Below are 20,399 nucleotides of genomic sequence, written 5' to 3'. Positions count from 1 at the left end.
CCAGTAAAGATTTTAAGTTTAAAAAAAGATAAACATAAAAAAAAAGATCATAGAAGGTTTAATATAAGAATTTACTCACCTCTTTCCTCCGGTCACTGTTTTCCTTCTGCACATGCCACTTGAGAGACATATGAGGAGACCTGGCCTGGCACTCCAAGAATGTAGTGCTTCCTTCCACCCCATACTGAACTGTCTCCAGAGGGTTCTTATTGGCTACAAAACAACACATGATGTACAGTTGCAATTTTATTTGTGAGATAGCTCCCGAGTGAAAAAATGCTGGTGTCTAAATGCTATAGTCTTAGTACAACGCGACACTCACTGCTATAACCTCTGCACTGGCGGATAGGATTTCCATACTTCACATCTTGCCGACGACTCCGCCTAGAGGGGTCAAATCAACAGCCACAGATATAAAATTTAACCGAAACACACTCGAAAAATAAGAAATCTGCATAAATACTCCAACTGCAGAGGTGGGAAGTAATGAAGTGCAAATACTTTGTTGCTGCACTTCGTCTGCTTCATTTATATATTCCCTGTCTACACAATCCTGACCCTCACCTCTTCTGTGAGGCAGAATATCTGGAGCAGGATTTGCCATCCCAGGCACAGTACGGGTCCCTGGCGAGACAGCAGTCAGCGCAAACCTCCCCGTACACATCACATCGATGGAGAGCCAAGTGGGTCACACCCAGGACTGATCCGACATACAACTGTTGCTGTTAAAAGAAAAACAAATACAAATTAGAAATTAAAACAACAACATATTTTTGAGCAAAGGCCATTTATTTTACAATTCTGGACATCGCTAATGTTTCAAGGAAGAATTATAGATTTATATTTAAAGAATGAATAATTGATTGAAGCTACTCATCATCCTCAAAGTGACATAAGAAGGCTCCGGGTTAGGCTATACTCTAACCTAACCTAGAGTCCTGTGTCTGTTTTCAGTATAAGCTGCACCAAATTACACAAAATTTATAGTTGGATATCAGGTCTTGGTTGTGTACTACAATATTTTGTATTTAATCATGCATTTTTTTTCTTAGATTGTGTATTTTCATATTGAATTTGACGATGTCTGATTGCTGTTAGCTGAACTGCTGAACTATTTGGTCTGAATCAAATTACACTAACTTACCCTTTTTGATGATATCTTCATAGTGGTGATTGGAGTGGGAACCTGAAGTGACATAATTAAAAAACATGTGAATGCTGGATTTGTTATTCTGTATCACAGATAACAAACATGGTATATAAATGTAGAGTAGGGCAAAAAGAGGATTAGTAGCAAAGTGACTAAGGCTGCAAGACTGACCTTGAACACCTCCACTTCCTCTAACACCAGCTCCTCGGTCTGCAAGTCATCTCTGGGCAGGACAATCACTTTCTGGACTGTACCTCGATCTGAAAGAGTGGGAAGAAGTAACTTTGGCTGAGCTCTGTTGATTTATTTGGCTATTAATACCTTGACCTTGGTTTCTTCATTGTTATTCTAAAACATCTGCAACAGAGAACTGGTTTTTGGAAAGCCACACTATGACTCATTAATGTTTAAGAGACAGATTGTTTCAACATGCGTGTGCAAATCTCCCAGCTAAAGCCAAGGCCACAGAATTAACAGTGCACAATGATAGACGTGTAAGATTACTGTGCAATCATCAGACAATGCCCAGTTTTGTTCTTAAAACATTTACCTGTGCCCAAGAATAGCACCTCATAGCTCCCATCGGCAGCTGTCACTTGGTCAACGGCAATTGTGGTGAACTCGTAGTCCACGTTGGTTCTGACCACCAGGGGGCGCTTGTGCACTGGGTATACAGCGTTGTACATAGTGGGGTGGTTTCTCATGAAGTTGATAACCTCATCTGGGTAATCCTTTGTGGATTTCAGGTTGGGGGTAAAAGTGCCTCCAGGACACTAGTAAGAAACCAAAAATTTCTGTTGAGCAATTTACTTGTTTATCTCATTCATGGTTCTAGTAACATATATATTATATGTTTTAACTCACAGTGCCAGGTCGAGGGTAGGGGATTTTCCCAGTGTATGGCACCCACTGATAGTTAGGGCCTTCCTTGTGGGCAAATGGCCCATTAAAGACCATACGGATGTCAGCCATAGAGTACACACACACTGCCGAGCCTTTAAACACAGATCTGGAGGAGGGCCGGAGGAAAAGAAAAAAAAAGGTGAACACATAAAGACAGCAGCTCGAGGATTCAGATTTTCTCACTCCCTGGGATAATTAGTGCGATAGCTCTCCGTGGCTGGTAGAATCTACTTCCTTCCCACGTACTCACATACTTACAGGAACACACTGAAACATTATGACGCACAAACACACACTCAAACTGACTCAAGTAGAGTCAAGCTGTCTGACACACTGACATACAAACACCCACATACTGCAGAGAATCGCCAGAGTACAGGCTCTCGCCGCTGTGTGGTGGGTGTACTATGTTTGTAACTTCTGTCATGGGCCCCTGTCATTAGCACCACATGTGTTTTTATCAGCTGGGTTTAAACATGCCTGATGCCTAAAGAGAAGATGGAAACAATGACAGTATTTGTTTCTCAAATACATTAATCAGGACATGTTTATTATGACTCTGTGCGCACCTCCTCCTGCTTTGTGTGCCGTCAGAATCTCAGTTTACAAGTCTGGTTGGTTGACTTGAATTTTAATGCTGTGTGCTGAATGACAACCTGCTATCAAACCTGACCTCGGAGGAACTTATAGGCTCAGTCAGCCTCCCAGAGGAACGCTACTCCCTCTGGGCTCCACATTCACTTTCTGTCTCGTCTTTGCATCCTGAATGTGACGGCCCACACAAATGCAACGTCGCATTTCAACATCAGACAGAGCAGACACCTTCGGGCTCAGCGGAAAGGAATAAAAACCACAGGAGGGAACCAAAACACACTTTGTATCCAAAACTGCATCAAAGTTAGAGAGTTTGAAAAAGCCATGCTTACCCTGAAACAGAGAAGACGCCATAGATGACAGGATTCTTTGTGTCTTGAGTTGGCTGGATATACACATCTCCTACAAGATAATGAAAATATTTATAGCAATTAGTCAGAGTCATAAAACATAACAGGCAGTGCATGACGAAGTACTTGGATCCCTAAGTCGATTGCAACAGTTAAATGATATCGCATTAGTAGACATTCTGCAGGTTTGCTTGCAAGAATACATGAAAAGTAGACAGAACTATGCACAAAATGGCCATGTAATGAGTGCAAATGCACAATGTTACTCCTGTGATACTCCTCCCTACTCTGACCTGTTTAAATCTGAAAAAATAAAACTGTTAAAATGAACCTAACTAACCCAAAGAAATGATACTTGTGACACTGAGACTTTTTCTTCCTTCGCTGTGAGCTCATCATGAATTGTGGTTACGAGAGTCTCAATGAGATCCTGAATCTAAACTCTTCCAAAGCTGAAACTACAGTTCCTCGGCCTCAGCAGGGAATATATGTGAAATAGAGATCTCGGGTGAAACATGGCTTTAATAGGAGCCATATGGATCCAGTGACTGTGGGACTGAGGCGGTTTTGAGCCCTACATATCCTCTGATGGTTTCATTAGAGAAAAGTGCAAGGAAAAACAATAAGAAGGAAAACTGAAATACATTTAATGTAGACAGGTAGAGCAAAAAAAACCACCCAGTTCCATTTCATGGTTTTTCATCAATGGAAAAGAAGAAACAAGTTCTCAAATCACTTGTTTGAAAAGGTCTTGGACAAAAAAATACCCTATAGTCAAAAGTCTTTAGAAAATACCAATTTCAGTGAATAGCCATGAAATCCTAGCCTCTCTTTTTATAACCCATGGTTATCTGAAAAGCTGAAAACAAGCAACAATAAGAGTGTGGATCCGCCTGCTCAGATTTCTCGCTCAAATATCAACTGACTGAAAGTAAGAAGCAGCATGTTAAAGAGCGAAAGGAAAGTTATGCATGTGAAACTGAAGGTGAAATGTAATAACACACGCTTTAATCTCTGTACCCTCGACTTTACTCAGCGTGCATTGGATAAACAAGAAGAAGCTTAAATCCACATGGCTTGCATAAAAACATCATTCCTGACTCTGCAGAGCTCCTTAATAAACAAACTCCCTTTTGATCAGGAGTTTAAAATCTTTTCAAACATAAAAAAAAAATCTCCTTACATGCCAAGGTATGAAAATGACAGGTAATGGCTCCTCGCTTAAGCAAAAAATTAACTTTTGGCAAACACTGCAGAAATTCATAACCCGTCCGACGCCAGTTTGACAGACCTCCTGGCTATAGAACGAGCGCAGTAAAAAAGAGAAAAGTCATAAATCGGCAACGAACTGGAACAAGTTGCATAATTCAAACTTCTGTTTCTGATGTGTCAGATCAGACAGAGTCTCTGAGGCGCTCTCAGCATCACATTAGCAGAGAAACATCTTTAATTGCTGTAAGCGCAGAAAGAACACAAAGGGCTGGGCTAAATAAGGTGCTGTGCAGTAAAAATAAAAGTGCAGGTGAATTATGCACTCAGTAAACAGTCACTGTGTGGAAGAAAAACTGTCAAATAAAGACAGATTGTATATTATTATCCCCCTAATACCCACTCTGAAAGATGTGCACCTAAAATGTGTTCTTAAAATGTCCAGTCGAAATGATTGCGGAGGAAATTTAAAAACAACCCTCTCCCCCAAAAAATACATGAAGAGTGAGGATGTTTTATGGAGTTCAGTGACTAAAGAAATAACTAGATTTAACTGAAGAAAACACAAAAAAGAATATTTCTCTCCATAATTACATTTTGGAAAAAGGCAATAAAACCTTATAGGTCACAAATTAATTCTCATTTTTGTTTGGCAGACATTTTTCACCGCTCTTGTGTCTGTGTGCCTCTTTCTCTCTGCTTTTATATTCCTCCTCTCCCTCCTCTCGGCAAAACACTGAAAGCTTTCTCTTCTGTTAGCCTCACCATCTGAATCTACTCCACTCTCTCCCCCGAGTCCTTATACAACCACTCCGATGCCTCTGCTGGGCTCCATCAGGACCAGCAGGACTGGAGACAGAATACATTTTTACCAGACTGTCTGTGGTTGTGGGAAGAGCGACCACAGAGCTGTGGGATGTTACATTGCACCTCAGGACTCAGAATGACCTCATCACGAGTGCTCATCTGCACCGAGGCTACAACTGACAGTGGATGGACCGCTAAAAGTACAGCAACACTGACAAAAGAGTGCTTTTCTGTCACAGACACTGAGTGCTCTTAACACACAACTAACATCTGCAAAGCCTCATCACTGCACAAGATTAGGCCTACTATAGATTCAGCTCATACCTGCACCGTCGCTTGATGAAATGTTTAATACTACTGTCAAAATTCACTGTGGACTAGCTTAGATGTTGAACTCAGGCAAAGTACAAATATAATCACTTCAAAAGGTGTACAAATCAGGGTTTTGAAAGACTCAGGCATGAAGAAGGCTGTTTTTTATTTCTTGCTTTATGTTGTTGAACGCAAGCCTGCACACTTTACACATCAAGGCTGTTATCTGAGTTGTAATTGGTTACAGAAAATGCACCCTCTGGTGTTTAAAGTTTGAAGCCAATGCTACGTTCCAAAAACTGGCGTTCCTGAAAGGGTAAGCTAAAACAGATAATCAATCCCTATAGACCCCCATGTCAAATTGCACAACTTTAAGACATAAATAAACATATTCTACTCCTAAATGTTTTGGCATTTTCCCTTACCACAACTGCAGGGAAAGATGTATAACTGAGTTAAGACTGTTGTTTTGCCTTGTTCAGCACTGTATTAAAAGACACTTTAAAGAGTTGGTTATTCAGGGCTTTCTGTAAATTCATTTTAAGTACTGTATCAGGTAATAATAGTAATAATAATCTTACTATAATGATCATAACGTATGAGCATATCTCATTAATCGATTTCCATGAAACTTTATAAACTATCTAGGGTACCAGGGTTATCAACATCTGTCTAGGTATTTAGGACGCAGCAGTCCTTACAAATTATATACATTATGTGTAGCAGCTAATCCTAAAACGCATGGCACATTACATGTATATTATGTGTATGTGTACATTTTGCTTAACTTTTTAGTGCAGTGGCACTTTGCAGGTCACTGGGATGTGTTGCGATGCATATCTGTAAATAAGTGTTCCACAAACATGATGTTAATAGTGCCTGTAATTTATAATAATAATAATAAATATATGTATTTATTGTTCATTTTTTCCATGTTTATGAACAGGAATTTTTGTCATCTAATGATAAATTCTAAATTATCACACACGTGTGTGTTTTCATACATAAGCTAAGTGAACAGCAGGCCTGGCAAAAACAGTTTGTATGTACTTAATAATAACATTGGATAGGTTCAAACTTGGACTATCAGAACTTCTTGTTTCACCTGCGGCACTCACAAGCAGTGTTGGGGAGTAACGGAATACATGTACCGCCGTTACGTATTTAAAATACAAAATATGAGTAACTGTATTCCGTTACAGTTACCGTTTAAAAAGGTGGTATTTAGAATACAGTTACTTTGTTGAAATAAATGGATTACACGCGGTACTTTCCTGTTTCATATTGTGGCGGGTCAGGACTTTTTGGGTTTTGTTTGACAGCTACGTTCTGTTGTTCCAGGTGGCAGTGTTACGGTTGCCATGGTTACAGGGTGACGCTCTCTCTCTCTGCGTGTTTCCTGGGTGAGAGAGGCCTTTTTGTTGTTGTTGTGCTAAGCTAATAGGCAGAATGCTACAGGTATAGCTCTAAAGAATGTAGCATCATAGGCAGTGTAGTCTGTGCTGCAGGGAGAATGGACTGCCATACACGTTATGTGTCTGTGAGCGAGGGAGGGAGAAAAAGGAAAAGTACGAGCTGTCATCGAGCAAAAACGGGAGCTGGAAGCATGTAAATATAATAATAACCACTGCAGCCAAGAAGAGAGCCTGACGAGCCCAGTTGTAAGTAAGCTATTAAGACTCGACTGTACACCGTGTTCGTGTTTTCCTCCAAAAACAATAAGTTCCGTTGGAGCAGCCTTTCAACGCCTCTCTCTGTCTCTCGCTAGCAAGGTTGACCCAGACAACAAAGTATAGCTAGTTTTCGGCTACGAGCCCGACACAGAACCCACCATATTAGCCAGAGGTCCCTTTACTACGGTTCGGAGCCGCGGACCTTCAGTAACAGTAATAAATCACAGCAATAGTACATTCATGTAGTTGTAAACAGCATGATAATATATTAAGTAATCCAAAGTATTCAGAATACGTTACTCTCATTGAGTAACGTAACGGAATACGTTACAGAATACATTTTGGGGCATGTATTCTGTATTCTGTAATGGAATACATTTTAAATGTAACCTTCCCAATACTGCTCACAAGGCAATTCAGACTGAATGTGAACATGGAATAAAGGTGATTATAGAATTTGTTTTGTACTGTCGTGAAATATGTTTTTCATTACTGTGAAAATAAGTTCCCAGCAAGCAGAAGCTAGTCAATGTAGTAAAATAAAATGTAAGTGCTGCTCATTCCACCTGTCATTACAATGTTAAGGATACTACAAATCCCTCCTTAATCCCGTCAGTCATGTGAGGCTGTGATGATCCACAATGTGCTGGACTGATTCCTGCTGCTCCTTACTTTGATTACTCTGCATGTGTGTCTATATGGTTCCTTTTTCTAAAAACAAGGCTGTGAGACACTGATGGTGCTTGAAAGCAGGCTGATTACATTCTGACATTATGGACATTACCTTTTTTAGGATGACACCTACTTTACAGGAGGTTCAAAGGAATATACATGTCAAGATTAACATGTATGAGTCAGTGATACCTTAATCTAAAGCTGCAGCTTCTCGGGGATTCTTCCTGCTATTGCAGCACGTAAGAAGAGATGTGCTAAATGCTGCTGGATGTGTCCCCGGACTATAGTACAGTAAGCTGCTGGCCCACACGCACCGCACCAAATGCCGAGTACATGTGGATTAACATCATGGAGAAAGTATGCAAAGCAAATGTGAAGAGAACTCTACAAATGATGAAGTTGTTGATACGGAATCTGTCAACAACGAGTCCATCTGCAGGGCCTTGTTTTGAATGGTCGCGGTTACGCAGCCATTTAAGAATTCTCACTTTCCATCTGCCAGGTTTTCTGTGAGGTCAGCGATGCATTCATTATGTGCTTTACATTAACTCCTACCAAATGCACTATACGGTCCCTGACTTGCGTTAACTGAGCTGTAAAATGCAACATGCAGCATTTGAAAGAAAATGGTTAATTTCTCTTTTAAATATGCAAACTTAGATTTTAGGTTTAGAGTGACTACCGGTGATGCGATGCGGTGTTCAAAATCCAGAGATGAAAGGGAGCATCAGAGAAGCTCTAAAAGGGTCAGGGATCCTGGGAAATAATTCAACTTACTTAGTTCATCAAAGTGTGTCTCAATGCCATCAGCTCCGGGCACTGAGCAGATGAGACGAGCCTTTAGAAATGTGCTCCACTTGTTCACCAGACAACAGTGTCCACCATCATCGTTCTGAAAAGCAGAGACACGCGGGAGTCATTCTCACACTGCTCCAAAAATTACTCAACGGGATGAGCTTGAGCAATATCTGACCAACAGCTGTTTGGAACAACTGGTCTGTATAAATAAAGACATAGCTTTATGTTTTAGCTTGGCCAGTCTTCACAAGGCGGTCAGAAAACCTTTGCTACTGAGGTGAAGAACTGGGATGATACATGAAATCAGCGCATTTCACAGTCAGAATGATTTGGGGGTTAGAAGAATAAAATGTAATGTTATTTTTTATCTACTAACATTTACAAGGAAAAAAGTTTCCAAGTTTTTTGTGAACTTTAAATGTTTCAATTAATATCGTCCAGAAGCTTGACTTGACTTTAATCTTTTTGGAGGAGAATAACCAACCACTGTGAGACTGTAAGGATGCTGAAAGTAGCATTTAGCTCTAAGTCTCCTAGAACAGCTAGACTGTCTTGTTTTTTCATCTCTTTTGAATTACACACTTAAGGGATGCAGCTTGCGAACACAGAACCCTTCAGAGGCATTTTTCTGAAGTCTACGTGCAGATGCTTTGAACGTTTTGAACACAGCTCAATTGTTTGTGTGTCTACAACACTACAATGCTAATTAAACACATGCTTTGCAAAGATGTCTCTGTATGCCTACAGACATAGATTAAAGTCAACCCTGCTCTTCAAACCTTTCACCCTGAGGAAAAGAAATAAAGGATCTCAGACTTGGCCTTTGAGGCAAATGACAAATACTTTGCTAAGCATCACTCTGTTGTACATAGTAATTATTAGTCAGAAAACAGTTTCTGATGATCATGGGGGACTTCCTTTATGGGCCTCAAACTGCCAGCAGAGCATAACTAACCATTACAGGAGACACATAAACATTAAATTTGATGACTGGTGTGATAACTCACCAGGCAGATCCGCCCTATCCTGGACTGCGTCATGGGACTCTGGCCCATCTCAGATGCTTTCTCGCGGAAGAAGAAGTAGAGTTTATCGTCATTCTTTTCAGCACTGTCTGGAATGAGGTGTGCATGAACAAATGTGGGATCTGTAGACAAAAAAGGAAAGAAAATGTTCAATACAAGTCTTGGAAAATACATTATGTGTGCAGGCAACATATTTAAAACCTCTTTACAGCCACAAAAGTGTTTTTCAAAATGTCATGATGTCACACTGAAAGTAGCCTCCCATTAAACATTTTGTGAAATCACGTGCGGATTTTTGAGTTGTGGCCAAATGTGCCGTGTGAGGTCACAGTGACCTTTGACCACCAAATCAAATCAGTTCCTTCGGTCCTCGTGAACCTTTGTGCCAAATGTCAAAAAGCTTCCTAATAGCATTCAAGAGAAAAGAAAAGGGACATCCTGAACGCACACAAAATTGCCTCTGACCATGGCTGTATGTTGACTTTGTATTCTTCAGTTTACACGTGTACCTGACCATTGTTTCAAGATAAACAAGGAAAGCTGTCAATTATCAAGAAAAATACTTGAGACCTTGAAAATCTTGTTTCATTCAGCAGCTTAACCCTTCAAAATAAAATGCTTTAATTTATTTATTTTTATTAATACTGTTATGGGCAAAATAACAGCAGCCTAAAGACTAAACAGCACTTTGACACTCTAAACTTGTCCCTTTATTTATTCCTAGTGACAATGCTCAATATGGCATCACAGTGTGCTCCCGCTGGCTGATTCACTGGGTCAACACTGGACACGCAACACAGAGTGCCCCTCCCCACCGTGACAGACCAGGGTCCCAAATGAGGACAAACCAAACCAAGCGGAGGGGGGATAACCAGGAACCATGTAATGGGGGAGGGGGGATATCTGTGACATCTCACATGGCTGATTAGCAGGACTCAGGTGTCCCGATTCAGTGAACCACTGCCAGGGGATTGTTGTCAGGGCAACAGGGTCAGAGGAAAATCTGGGAGCCTGCAGGATTCAGGGGGGTGGGGGGGATGCTGTGACTGATTTGGCCATATCAAATGAAAGCTCTCGAACAGCATTTATGTCACTGAGCCAATCACAGTTCATTCACAAAGCAAAGGCTACTCTGAGTCATTATTGACTTGTGCTAATTTTCTCCTGCAACTACACTATTGACCCTGTTGTCAGACTCTGCTGCAGGCATGCAGTGAACAGTTAGTGTAGTGAATGGCATGCTTTGAGTCAATTGATCACTCAGTCAACTGAAACTGACTGGAAAGGGAACATTCTCAAAAGACATATAGGATTTGACTATCAGCAGGATGGTATTAAACCCAAGGCTTAACTTGGTAACCTAAAACATTACAGTAATGATCTTAAGAAACTGAGGAGTAAATAAAAACTGGTCTACAGCAAAATGAGTCAAGGAAGTAAATCCTGGATGCAGAACAAGCTGTGAGTTGAGACATTACCATTCAACCATCTGGAGTTGTACTGATCAGTCCTCATGGCTGTCTGCTTCCCCAGTGTACGGAAGATCGCTGAGTCTGTTCCCATGAAATCAATGTACACTCCTGCATACAGCTCTCCATCTGTCAATCACAGATGAAATGCCAAGGTGAAGTCATGATGGATGAAAACATTTTCACGTTATACAGAACATGCTATCTACCATGCCAGAACTTCATTAAAAAGTGACGCCATCCCTCTAGATTTCCCCAGCATCTGAATGATGGCATGCACGGCAGATGTGGCCATTCAAAGGCAGGAATTTTAACTCAGGACAGTGCCAAATTAAAACATGTTCAGTCTGATTAAACTCAGCTCACAGGTGTCTGTGTCACGTTTCAGACAAAAATGCTATTCTCATAATTACTGTACTCGTGCTTATTGGGCTAATCAGTGAAATTTGAAAGAACAGCTGCAATTAGAAAGTCAACTTCACATCAGACAGATTCATGGCGTATAGGTTAGAGATCAAGGAAAGCCAATCAGATTTGACATGTTCGGCATAAACAGAAACTTTCTGTGCAGCACCTAGAAAGAAAAAGCAGAAACTTGGAGCATTTGCTTTCTATACTGTGAACCTTATGAGGAGTGAAGTGGAGGCATAGCTTGTGAAACAGTAGTGTAAAAAAAACCCACCTAAATCCTAAACCAGGGAAATTCCACCTTCCTGTTGTGTCAGTGCAGTATGCCTCTGCCCTGCCAACTATGTGAGATGACATTTAGATGATTTTTTTGGTGTTACAGTTTTGCTTGGGTCAGCTGTAACTGAGCTGACATGGCACAGCAAAAGAGAGAGAGACGCTCTCCGCCTTTGTCCTTCACGCATACGTATGCACGCTTGAGCACATGCACACACAGAGGGCAGAAGGTCACTGACCTGGAGCCATGTCTAACCACCTGTAAGCAGCTGGTAACAAAAGACCACCCACTGACATGAGAGCGCACATGTCCATCTGACCAGCTAAATGACCACGTATCTGCAGACCTGCTTAGACTTGAAACAGCTGACTGACTAATGACTGAGATGGTTATCAGTAAATTAATTTACTTGTGTGCATGTGATCGTTTATCGACTTTCTCCATCTTGTGTGAATGTAAAATCAGTGTTTAGTTTTGAAATACTAGTTAATTTAAACACAATTTAAAGAAAAAAACCCAAAAGCTCTCTTTATTTGCCCTTTTTTGTTTTTAAATGAACAATTAACTAATTAAAAGAGTTTATCATCACATCATGCACAACCGTCAAGTCTCCTTAAAATTCGGTAACACAGCGCTGCAGTGTCAAAGTGATCACCAGCAGTCCCATTCAGCAATACAAACCAAATATAAACTGCAGATCTTATATGTCTTTCACGCCTGCACACGTCGTTGGAAGGAAAAACAAAAGCTGATACTTACTGATCAAAGCCGAGACGCTGTTCAGCTTAGGGTCATAGGGACATTTTCCTTTCCCAGAATCCACTTTACCAGGTTCAAGGCGGAAAATGTATTCCTGTAATGGTAAAAGGTGAAGAAAAACATTAACCACATGGTAACAGATTTATTATGTTTAAGGAACTTTTTTTGTTTGTGTGCGTGCGTGCGTGTGTGTGTGTGTGTTTGGGTAGGGAGGGGGGGCAGTTTGGCTATATTATTTACCTTACAAGACTTACAAGTTTTAGAAAGGCAATGGCATCATCAAACTAATGTGATCAGTTGGTTAAGTTGGTAATAATGATTAAGTGTGAGTGGTGACCCTATAGGCAGCTTACATAGCTCTGCTAATGGGAACAAATAGTGCACAAAAGCGGTTATCAGTCGATGGCGAGGTGGAGGAAAACGCTGACAGCAGTTCAAAACTCATCCACCATGCTTCTCATGTTAGTGGCTCAAACAAGAATTCATTATTCCACAGTGCAAGAGGACATGTTGGAACATCTGTGTCAACACTGGGTACATGTCTACACGGAGGTCATTCAGGCACTTCAAAGCTCACTGATGATGTCTGACAGGTAGGAAATATGTAAGGCAAAAAAGATGTAAAGCTGTGTTTGTAACCTGAGCTTGGATATTGTTTTTTAGTAACAAGATACAGTATGACTCATAAATATGTGTGTGGTGATGAAAACGCTACCATTTGCGTAAATCAGAGAAGATGACAACCGTGGTTAGGGTCAACGATTTTGTGCATTTGTCTGAAAACTTTAGTGAAAGGGGGAGCTTTTTTCCCCGCATATTTTGTTTGTGTACATTTGCTGCTTAATACTGGAGATAAAGGTCTGAAAAAAAATTACTAGTCATTAACAGGATGCAGAACTTTTTTGTTCTTTCAGTTCAGTTTTGAAAGCAGAGTTGATTGGAGGCTCAGTAGTTCAGCAAGCTGCCTCGATAACCCAAGATATTTAAAAGAAGAAATCTATTTATAGTTCTGCTTTCCCCCTATTATTTCCCCCAACTCTAATAAAAAAGTACTCCAGGTGGGCATAAAACTCTACAAAACTTTCAGCCCACCTTCGCCTCCAAAGGCTGTGATGTAGCGCTGTAGTCTGCTGCTCGACTTGTTCTCCCTCCAGATTGGGATGCCTGTTGGTAGTGGAACCCCTAAAAACAGAGACATGGCACAATGGCCATCTCATTACCGACGTACAACATCCCAGATTAAAGTCAACTGATGCCGACCATGACATAAAAAGAAGAGTAAATATGTCAGAGCAAAAGGGATTGGACAAAAGAAGTCGAATCGAAGAAAAGTAGTTGTTAAAGATGGAAATACAAATGTGAGTAGGTCAAAGTGGAGGTCAAAGGTGATTGAAGAGAGCCTGATGAGTGGCATTGATCATTTGATACCCATGTGCGAATAGACTCAGAGACATGCAAACGCAGCTGTAAAGCATGCAGGTTATACAGAACACATTAAATAGCAAACAACATATACACTGAATATAATTACATCAACATATGAGAAAATACGTGTACGCATGTTCACAGTGTAACTGTTATTAGCAACCAAACTAAATGTTCACGTTTTTTACACTTTTTGATGTGGAGCTCATCAGCCTGCAGAGAAAGCTGTGAAGCCGCCTCGAAAAGGCACAAAAGCTGATGCAGTTAAAGGAAAACGTTTGCAGTTACGGGACAAAGTTTGGGCATGAACTGGGGATTAAAAAACGCGTGAAGCCCTTTGTATAAGACGGGGAAGAATTTCTGAACAACTGGTTTTTGTTTACATCTACTGTTACTGAGAAAAATCTTTACAGTGTGAAGTAACATAGCGTTTGGGCCTTAGGGGAGAAACTGAATGACAAGAGACAGACTGACCTTTACATTGAAATCTGAACCTCCATTTGAACAGTGAGACTAAACAGGCAGAGCGGTGAATGCAAGTGTGTCGACTATAACTGGGTAGGCAGCTGCCGCAGCTCTGCGTGGCCATCGAGTGAGGGAGGGATGGAGGAAGGGACAGAGGGAGGGGTGAGCTACAAGGCTGATGATGGATGAGAGGCTCCATCAGTAATGATTGCTTTTCAGAGGTTTTCAGCAAGACAGCAAGACAGGCCACAGGGCCACTGTGTATAAACAGGTGAGGGTGGGGATGGAGGACCACAAGCAGAGGTATTTTCTATAGATATAGTGTCATCGTGATATTCACAATGGTAAGAGAAGCTTATAGCCTCAATGGCCCCTAAGCAGCAGCACTTAGCTGCCTTACCAACTTCAATTTTGTAATGTTAATGGTGATCTGGAGAGGTCTAACCAAGCTTTTTTCTTTGAGTCCTCCAGACCGTGAAAGAGTGCAAATCGATGAAAACTAATACGCAGAAAATGATGGAAGAGAAGCAAAGCCCATGAAACTAAAGTGCAAGAGCAGGAGGAGCGTCTCTGACCTGAGACTGATCGACTGATATGGTTCTTTAAGAAGTAGAGAGTAGAGGTCAAAATGTCTCCATGGATGCCTGGCTGTGTCTTTGGTTACCTGTGACCTGCGTCCTCGGTCGACATAGGTGCAGATGGGGTTGTAGGCGCCTGTCCCACACACATACAGGTGGGTCCGGTTCCAGGGCTCAATCAGACGGATGAAGTTACCACATTCCCCCTGAGAGACAGCAAAACAAAACACAGACAGCACAAGATAATGAAAATGCAGCAGATAAAGGGAGATGCTTAATATATAGTTCCCTACTGATGGTTAATAACTCCTCTGTCTGCCTTAAAAACATCACATCTATCACTTCCTCTGCTGGCTTTTGTTTGGCAGCGCTGTTCCGCTCTCTGTGTCAGGCTGGCTCTGGCTTCCAATCGGACCACACTCTCACAGGGAAAATGTTTCCAAACACCATTTAAGTGTGTGGCTGAAACCAAGGAAAGCAGCGCCTCTGAGATGTTAAGTGTGGTTGCTTCAGGGATTGAGGTTAAACCCAATTCAGTGTTCTGTCAAATTTGACAAATGGGAAAGATTTTGGTTAGAGCAAATAAGAGTGCTTGAATGAAAAAATGGGAAGAAATGAAAAGGTTTTGAAATCCAATTAACTTTTCTTTTTTTTTTTAGACAAACCATAAAGCCAAAAATGTGAAAAGCTCAACACTGATGGGCCTGAATTTAGAATTTGAATTTCTTAGTAGCGAAATTCAAGCAATGCCAATGTTTTCCTTTTTTGGACTAAAGACAAAGAGGTGCTCTCAGTGAGAACAGCTCTGTGCTTTCTAGGTTTTTTCCAATCTGTTTGCCTGACCAGCTGTCTGCCTTCCTGGTCACAATCCACCAAATCAAAATTCCAACTACAGAAATGTTCAAGCCGATAAGCTCTGTTCAGATTTGTCTGTCATGTTTTCTGCTAGTGACAGCTGGTGAAAAAGAAAGGATGAACCAAGTAGATAAAAAAGATTGTATGCAGGATGGGGGATGAGCCATTTTGGCAGATTTTAACAGCATGACAGATGCACAAGTCAGAGGTTTCAGAGGATGTGTTTTTGTGCGTGTGTGTGTTTACGCATGTGGGCCTGTGTGTATCATTCAGGGCACAGTTGTGCTCCCCCACAGAGAGCACAGTGGGGCTGATTGCCTTTGACCTCCTGCCTGAACCAACATCCCCTCTGAATTGCTTCTGAATTGTCATCATTTGTCATTCACTAAAGAGCGGCCAAGACTGCTGCGATGTCTTGCAGTGGCCGGTCTTATCTCTTATTCTCTTATTTTGTTGATGAAATTTCAAACCCATCCCCTCACACACATACACAGAAGCTGATACAGGCGCATATGAACATATGTAGGCCAATGTAGCCAGAGGCGCTGGGAGGCGTGGGTCACCAGACGCGCATAAATGAACATTCTAGTAGGATAAACAGCTGCCTGAGCTTTATACCAGCAGGAAGAGAAGGATTATTATCCACAGCCTCATCAAACTGTTGGTGCACACTGACTGTGCCGTCTCTCACCCCTAGCATGGATAAAACAAGTGCATATGTATGTGTTTGAGGGTAGGAGGGGGATCAACGTGTGAACGAAATCAAAGGAGAGGAATCTGGTTTTTAAATGAATTTCAATGATGAGTTTCCATCCATTCTTTGTGGGGGCTGCACAGGAGGTGCAAGGAGATGTCTGAATGTCTCTGAACCCTTTTAAGACTTCATATGGGTCTGAGGCTTCCAGTGACCAATTCATTTTGGAAGCTTGTCTGAACAACAAAAGGTAAAATGATTACGGTGTGGAAAGAAAGGAAAATAATGATAATAATTTGGCATTTCTAGACTGGTGCATTTTTTTTTTTTTTGCAAGATTGAAGTTCCTGCTTCAGCTAAATTGGTGGCATCTGTGTGCAATTAGCTATCAGGGATTCAGAGGCAGTAAATAAGAGCTTCATAACCAGTCACACATTTGGAGGAGCTTGAAAATGTCCTCTGTTAACCCCAGTCCAACATTAAAATTGGGAGCATCACCAAAAAAAGACAGGATTAAAACACACTGTTAAATTTGATCAGGGGTAACCCTGGAAACAAAGTGTTTACTTGTGATAGTGTGATACCTGTATAGCTATCTTTATAAACAGAGTGTAGAATTTGAATTTTTAAATTTCAGTTTGAAGTCCAGCTGAAGTCTGAGTGCTACTGAATAACCACATCAAATGCATTATAAGGATAATTGTAGCACGGTGTCTCCAGAAGCTATCACTTGTATGACGCTAGTGTGGCTTCAGAGCTGATGATTTGATTTGAAAACTTGCAATAACCAAAAATTCAGTATTTAGATGAAAATCAATTAACAATAGTAAGTTTTTATAAATGAAACTAGAAAATGTTTGGGATTTTTGATTCATCAGAATTGCTTTTTCTTTTAAATACTTACATTGATGTCTTTCCCTGACAAAACACATTCAGTCTTCCTTTGGGGGGCAACAGGCCAGTGGATCTGACAGTGAAAAATACACAAGCTGGTTAGCTGTAAACCCATGCTGAGCTTGGGCAGTTCAGTGTTTAGGTAGAAACTTTCTTACTATGAGAGGCTCCTTGTTGATGTCATGTAGATCCAGAGAGAGTATATAATCTTTGCTGCCCACATACATGCGGTCATGGTCCTCGTCCATGCGAAGGATCCGATAGTCGGTTGAATTCAGCAAAAAGGAGAAGTGGTGAGCAGTGCCGGTAGACTTCAGCTCTATAAAAGGGCAAAAAAAGTGCAAAAATAAATGTTTTTGTTCATACTAAACCTGCAATTACTGTAGTAGAAAAACACACAATAAAACTGGAAAACCCAAACCACAGACATAGTCTCAGAAATTGTGTATCGGCTGCCTTTTTCTGGCACACATACGCACAAACACACAAAGTATTCTATTGTTAAAGACATGGCAACATACTAATGATGCCAAGCCTACCATCAAACTATCTTAGATTAATTTACAGATTATATTTTTACCCCCGAATTACATCCTGCCATAATGGGGTTATGGTCAGACTAAATATGGGTACGGCGGGCTTGACTAAAGCAAGCAGACAAAAAAATAACTCACGGGAATCCTAAATGAATGGCAAGAGAGACGCAAAAGATCAGTCACAAGTTATGGGAACAGTAAGAAGTCAAATACCACGCTGTTTATTACAACAGGCCACATGGTTGATAACATTCAGGGCCGTGGAGTCTGAACCTCAGTTGTAACAAGCTGTGAAGGGGATGATAGACTTTGTAACAATCTCCCCTGGTGAATTATCCACGAATGAACCGATGTGCTCCCTGGGAAGCAAAACACCACAGCATACTTTCCTCCATATCGCTGTTAAATCTATTTTGAAATGAAACTGATGGCTCACATACTGCACAGGGAGGCTCAGTGGTGTGAAAATGTGACTTTCAGTGCTGTACAAAAAGCAGATCTCTCCCCCGATCCTCTTATTATCTTTGGAGCAGCTCTGATAAGTGTATCTGTTTCTCTTGTCTTTCAGAATTTGCTTTGGGAAAGCTGAGATTGTTCTGTTTGTAGAGAAAGCCTAAGGATCCCATGGAAGGCCTGTTCAGGTTCCACTTTAATGGGACCGTACAAATGCTCTTATGCTCTGTGTAGCCAAATCTAAGAGTCACTGGAGATGAAAAAGACTCCATATAGCAGCTATAACGACTTTCCTTAACCCGACCGAGGAAGAAAGTCTTACTTAGGGAAATAAAAGACAGCATGAAGTTCTCCACCTGCACAGGACATGTGGAAATACTGACATGAATCCTCTCCTAGAGAGCTTCTTCGCTGTTGGTTTGCTGAGCTCCTTCAGAAACTGTGAAATGCTGCAGTCATGGTACGCAGGTAGTAAATAGAAACAGACGTGCCTGTCACCTGTGTAATTCTCATAAGATGTCTCCAAACACGTTAAACAGTTTAATAGTAACTCTGATATGAAATTTTGCCATGCTGTGGTGAAATTACACGTCAGGGGTTTTATTTTTAAGTCTATTCTGTTCCCCGAACCCTGAAAAAGCATTAAATCAGAAATAAGAAGAATATTTTCTGAGGTTTGATTTTTTTAGTGTATTTGAGGGTTTCCAGGAAAGACTGCCATGTGTAATCCAGGATTACTGTACTCATGCAAAAGTCGCACTCACAAACAATTCAATTCAATTCAATTCAATTTTATTTATATAGCGCCAAATCACAACAAATGTCGCCTCAAGGCGCTTCATAGATACAGAGAAAAGCCCAACAATCATATGACCCCCTATGAGCAAGCACTTTGGCGACAGTGGAAAGGAAAAACTCCCTTTTAACAGGAAGAAACCTCCGGCAGAACCAGGCTCAGGGAGGGGCGGCCATCTGCTGCGACCGGTTGGGGTGAGAGAAGGAAGACAGGATAAAGACATGCTGTGGAAGAGAGACAGAGATTAATAACAGATACGATTCAATACAGAGAGGTCAGTTAATACATAGTGAGTGAGAAAGGTGACTGGAAAGGAAAAACTCAATGCATCATGGGAATCCCCCGGCAGCCTACATCTATTGCAGCATAACTAAGGGAGGATTCAGGGTCACCTGGTCCAGCCCTAACTATATGCTTTAGCAAAAAGGAAGGTTTTAAGCCTAATCTTAAAAGTAGAGATAGTGTCTGTCTCCTGAATCCAAACTGGAAGCTGGTTCCACAGAAGAGGGGCCTGAAAACTGAAGGCTCTCCCTCCCATTCTACTTTTAAATACTCTAGGAACAACAAGTAGGCCTGCAGAGCGGGAGCGAAGTGCTCTAATAGGGTGATATGGTACTACAAGGTCATTAAGATAAGATGGGGCCTGATTATTTAAGACCTTGTATGTGAGGAGCAGGATTTTGAATTCAATTCTGGATTTAACAGGAAGCCAATGAAGGGAAGCCAAAACAGGAGAAATATGCTCTCTCCTTCTAGTCCCTGTCAGTACTCTTGCTGCAGCATTTTGGATTAACTGAAGGCTTTTCAGTGAGTTTTTTGGACATCCTGATAATAATGAATTGCAGTAGTCTAGCCTGGAAGTAATAAATGCATGAACTAGTTTTTCAGCGTCACTCTGAGACAGGATATTTCTAATTTTAGAGATGTTGCGCAAATGGAAGAACGCAGTCTTACATATTTGTTTAATATGTGCGTTGAAGGACATATCCTGGTCAAAAATGACTCCAAGGTTCCTCACAGTGTTACTGGAGGCCAAGGTAATGCCATCCAGAGTAAGAATCTGGTTAGATACCATATTTCTAAGCTTTTCAGCGCCGAGTACAATGACCTCAGTTTTATCTGAGTTAAGAAGCAGAAAGTTAGTGGCCATCCAAGTCTTTATGTCTTTAAGACATTCCTGCAGTTTAACTAATTGGTGTGTGTTATCTGGCTTCATGGACAGATAGAGCTGGGTGTCATCTGCATAGCAGTGAAAATGTATGCTATGTCTTCTAATGATGCTGCCTAGGGGAAG

The 20,399-nt window shown here is 41.1% G+C and overlaps 1 protein-coding gene across 1 annotated transcript in view; it reads right to left on the bottom strand.

Moving 5' to 3' along the window:
• LOC146518294 (semaphorin-3F-like) overlaps positions 1–20,399 on the bottom strand; it is a 51,387-nt gene that overhangs the window by 4,472 nt on the left and 26,516 nt on the right. Inside the window, exons 3-18 of the mRNA XM_085158824.1 lie at positions 17,479–17,639; positions 17,331–17,393; positions 14,964–15,083; positions 13,502–13,591; positions 12,410–12,503; positions 10,975–11,094; positions 9,479–9,618; positions 8,451–8,565; positions 2,980–3,049; positions 2,015–2,159; positions 1,701–1,923; positions 1,322–1,410; positions 1,145–1,186; positions 565–722; positions 323–384; positions 80–213 (exon numbers count right to left, since the gene is read on the bottom strand). Of these exons, the coding sequence (XP_085014950.1) occupies positions 80–213; positions 323–384; positions 565–722; positions 1,145–1,186; positions 1,322–1,410; positions 1,701–1,923; positions 2,015–2,159; positions 2,980–3,049; positions 8,451–8,565; positions 9,479–9,618; positions 10,975–11,094; positions 12,410–12,503; positions 13,502–13,591; positions 14,964–15,083; positions 17,331–17,393; positions 17,479–17,639 (1,826 nt within the window). The remainder of the gene's footprint in view (positions 1–79; positions 214–322; positions 385–564; positions 723–1,144; positions 1,187–1,321; positions 1,411–1,700; positions 1,924–2,014; positions 2,160–2,979; positions 3,050–8,450; positions 8,566–9,478; positions 9,619–10,974; positions 11,095–12,409; positions 12,504–13,501; positions 13,592–14,963; positions 15,084–17,330; positions 17,394–17,478; positions 17,640–20,399) is intronic.

The sequence above is a fragment of the Neolamprologus multifasciatus genome, chromosome 5, assembly GCF_963576455.1.
Source record: "Neolamprologus multifasciatus chromosome 5, fNeoMul1.2, whole genome shotgun sequence".
NCBI classification, from domain to species: domain Eukaryota; kingdom Metazoa; phylum Chordata; class Actinopteri; order Cichliformes; family Cichlidae; genus Neolamprologus; species Neolamprologus multifasciatus.
The sequence above is the reverse complement of the archived record's forward strand: the minus strand, read 5'-3'. Positions and strand labels throughout refer to the sequence as shown.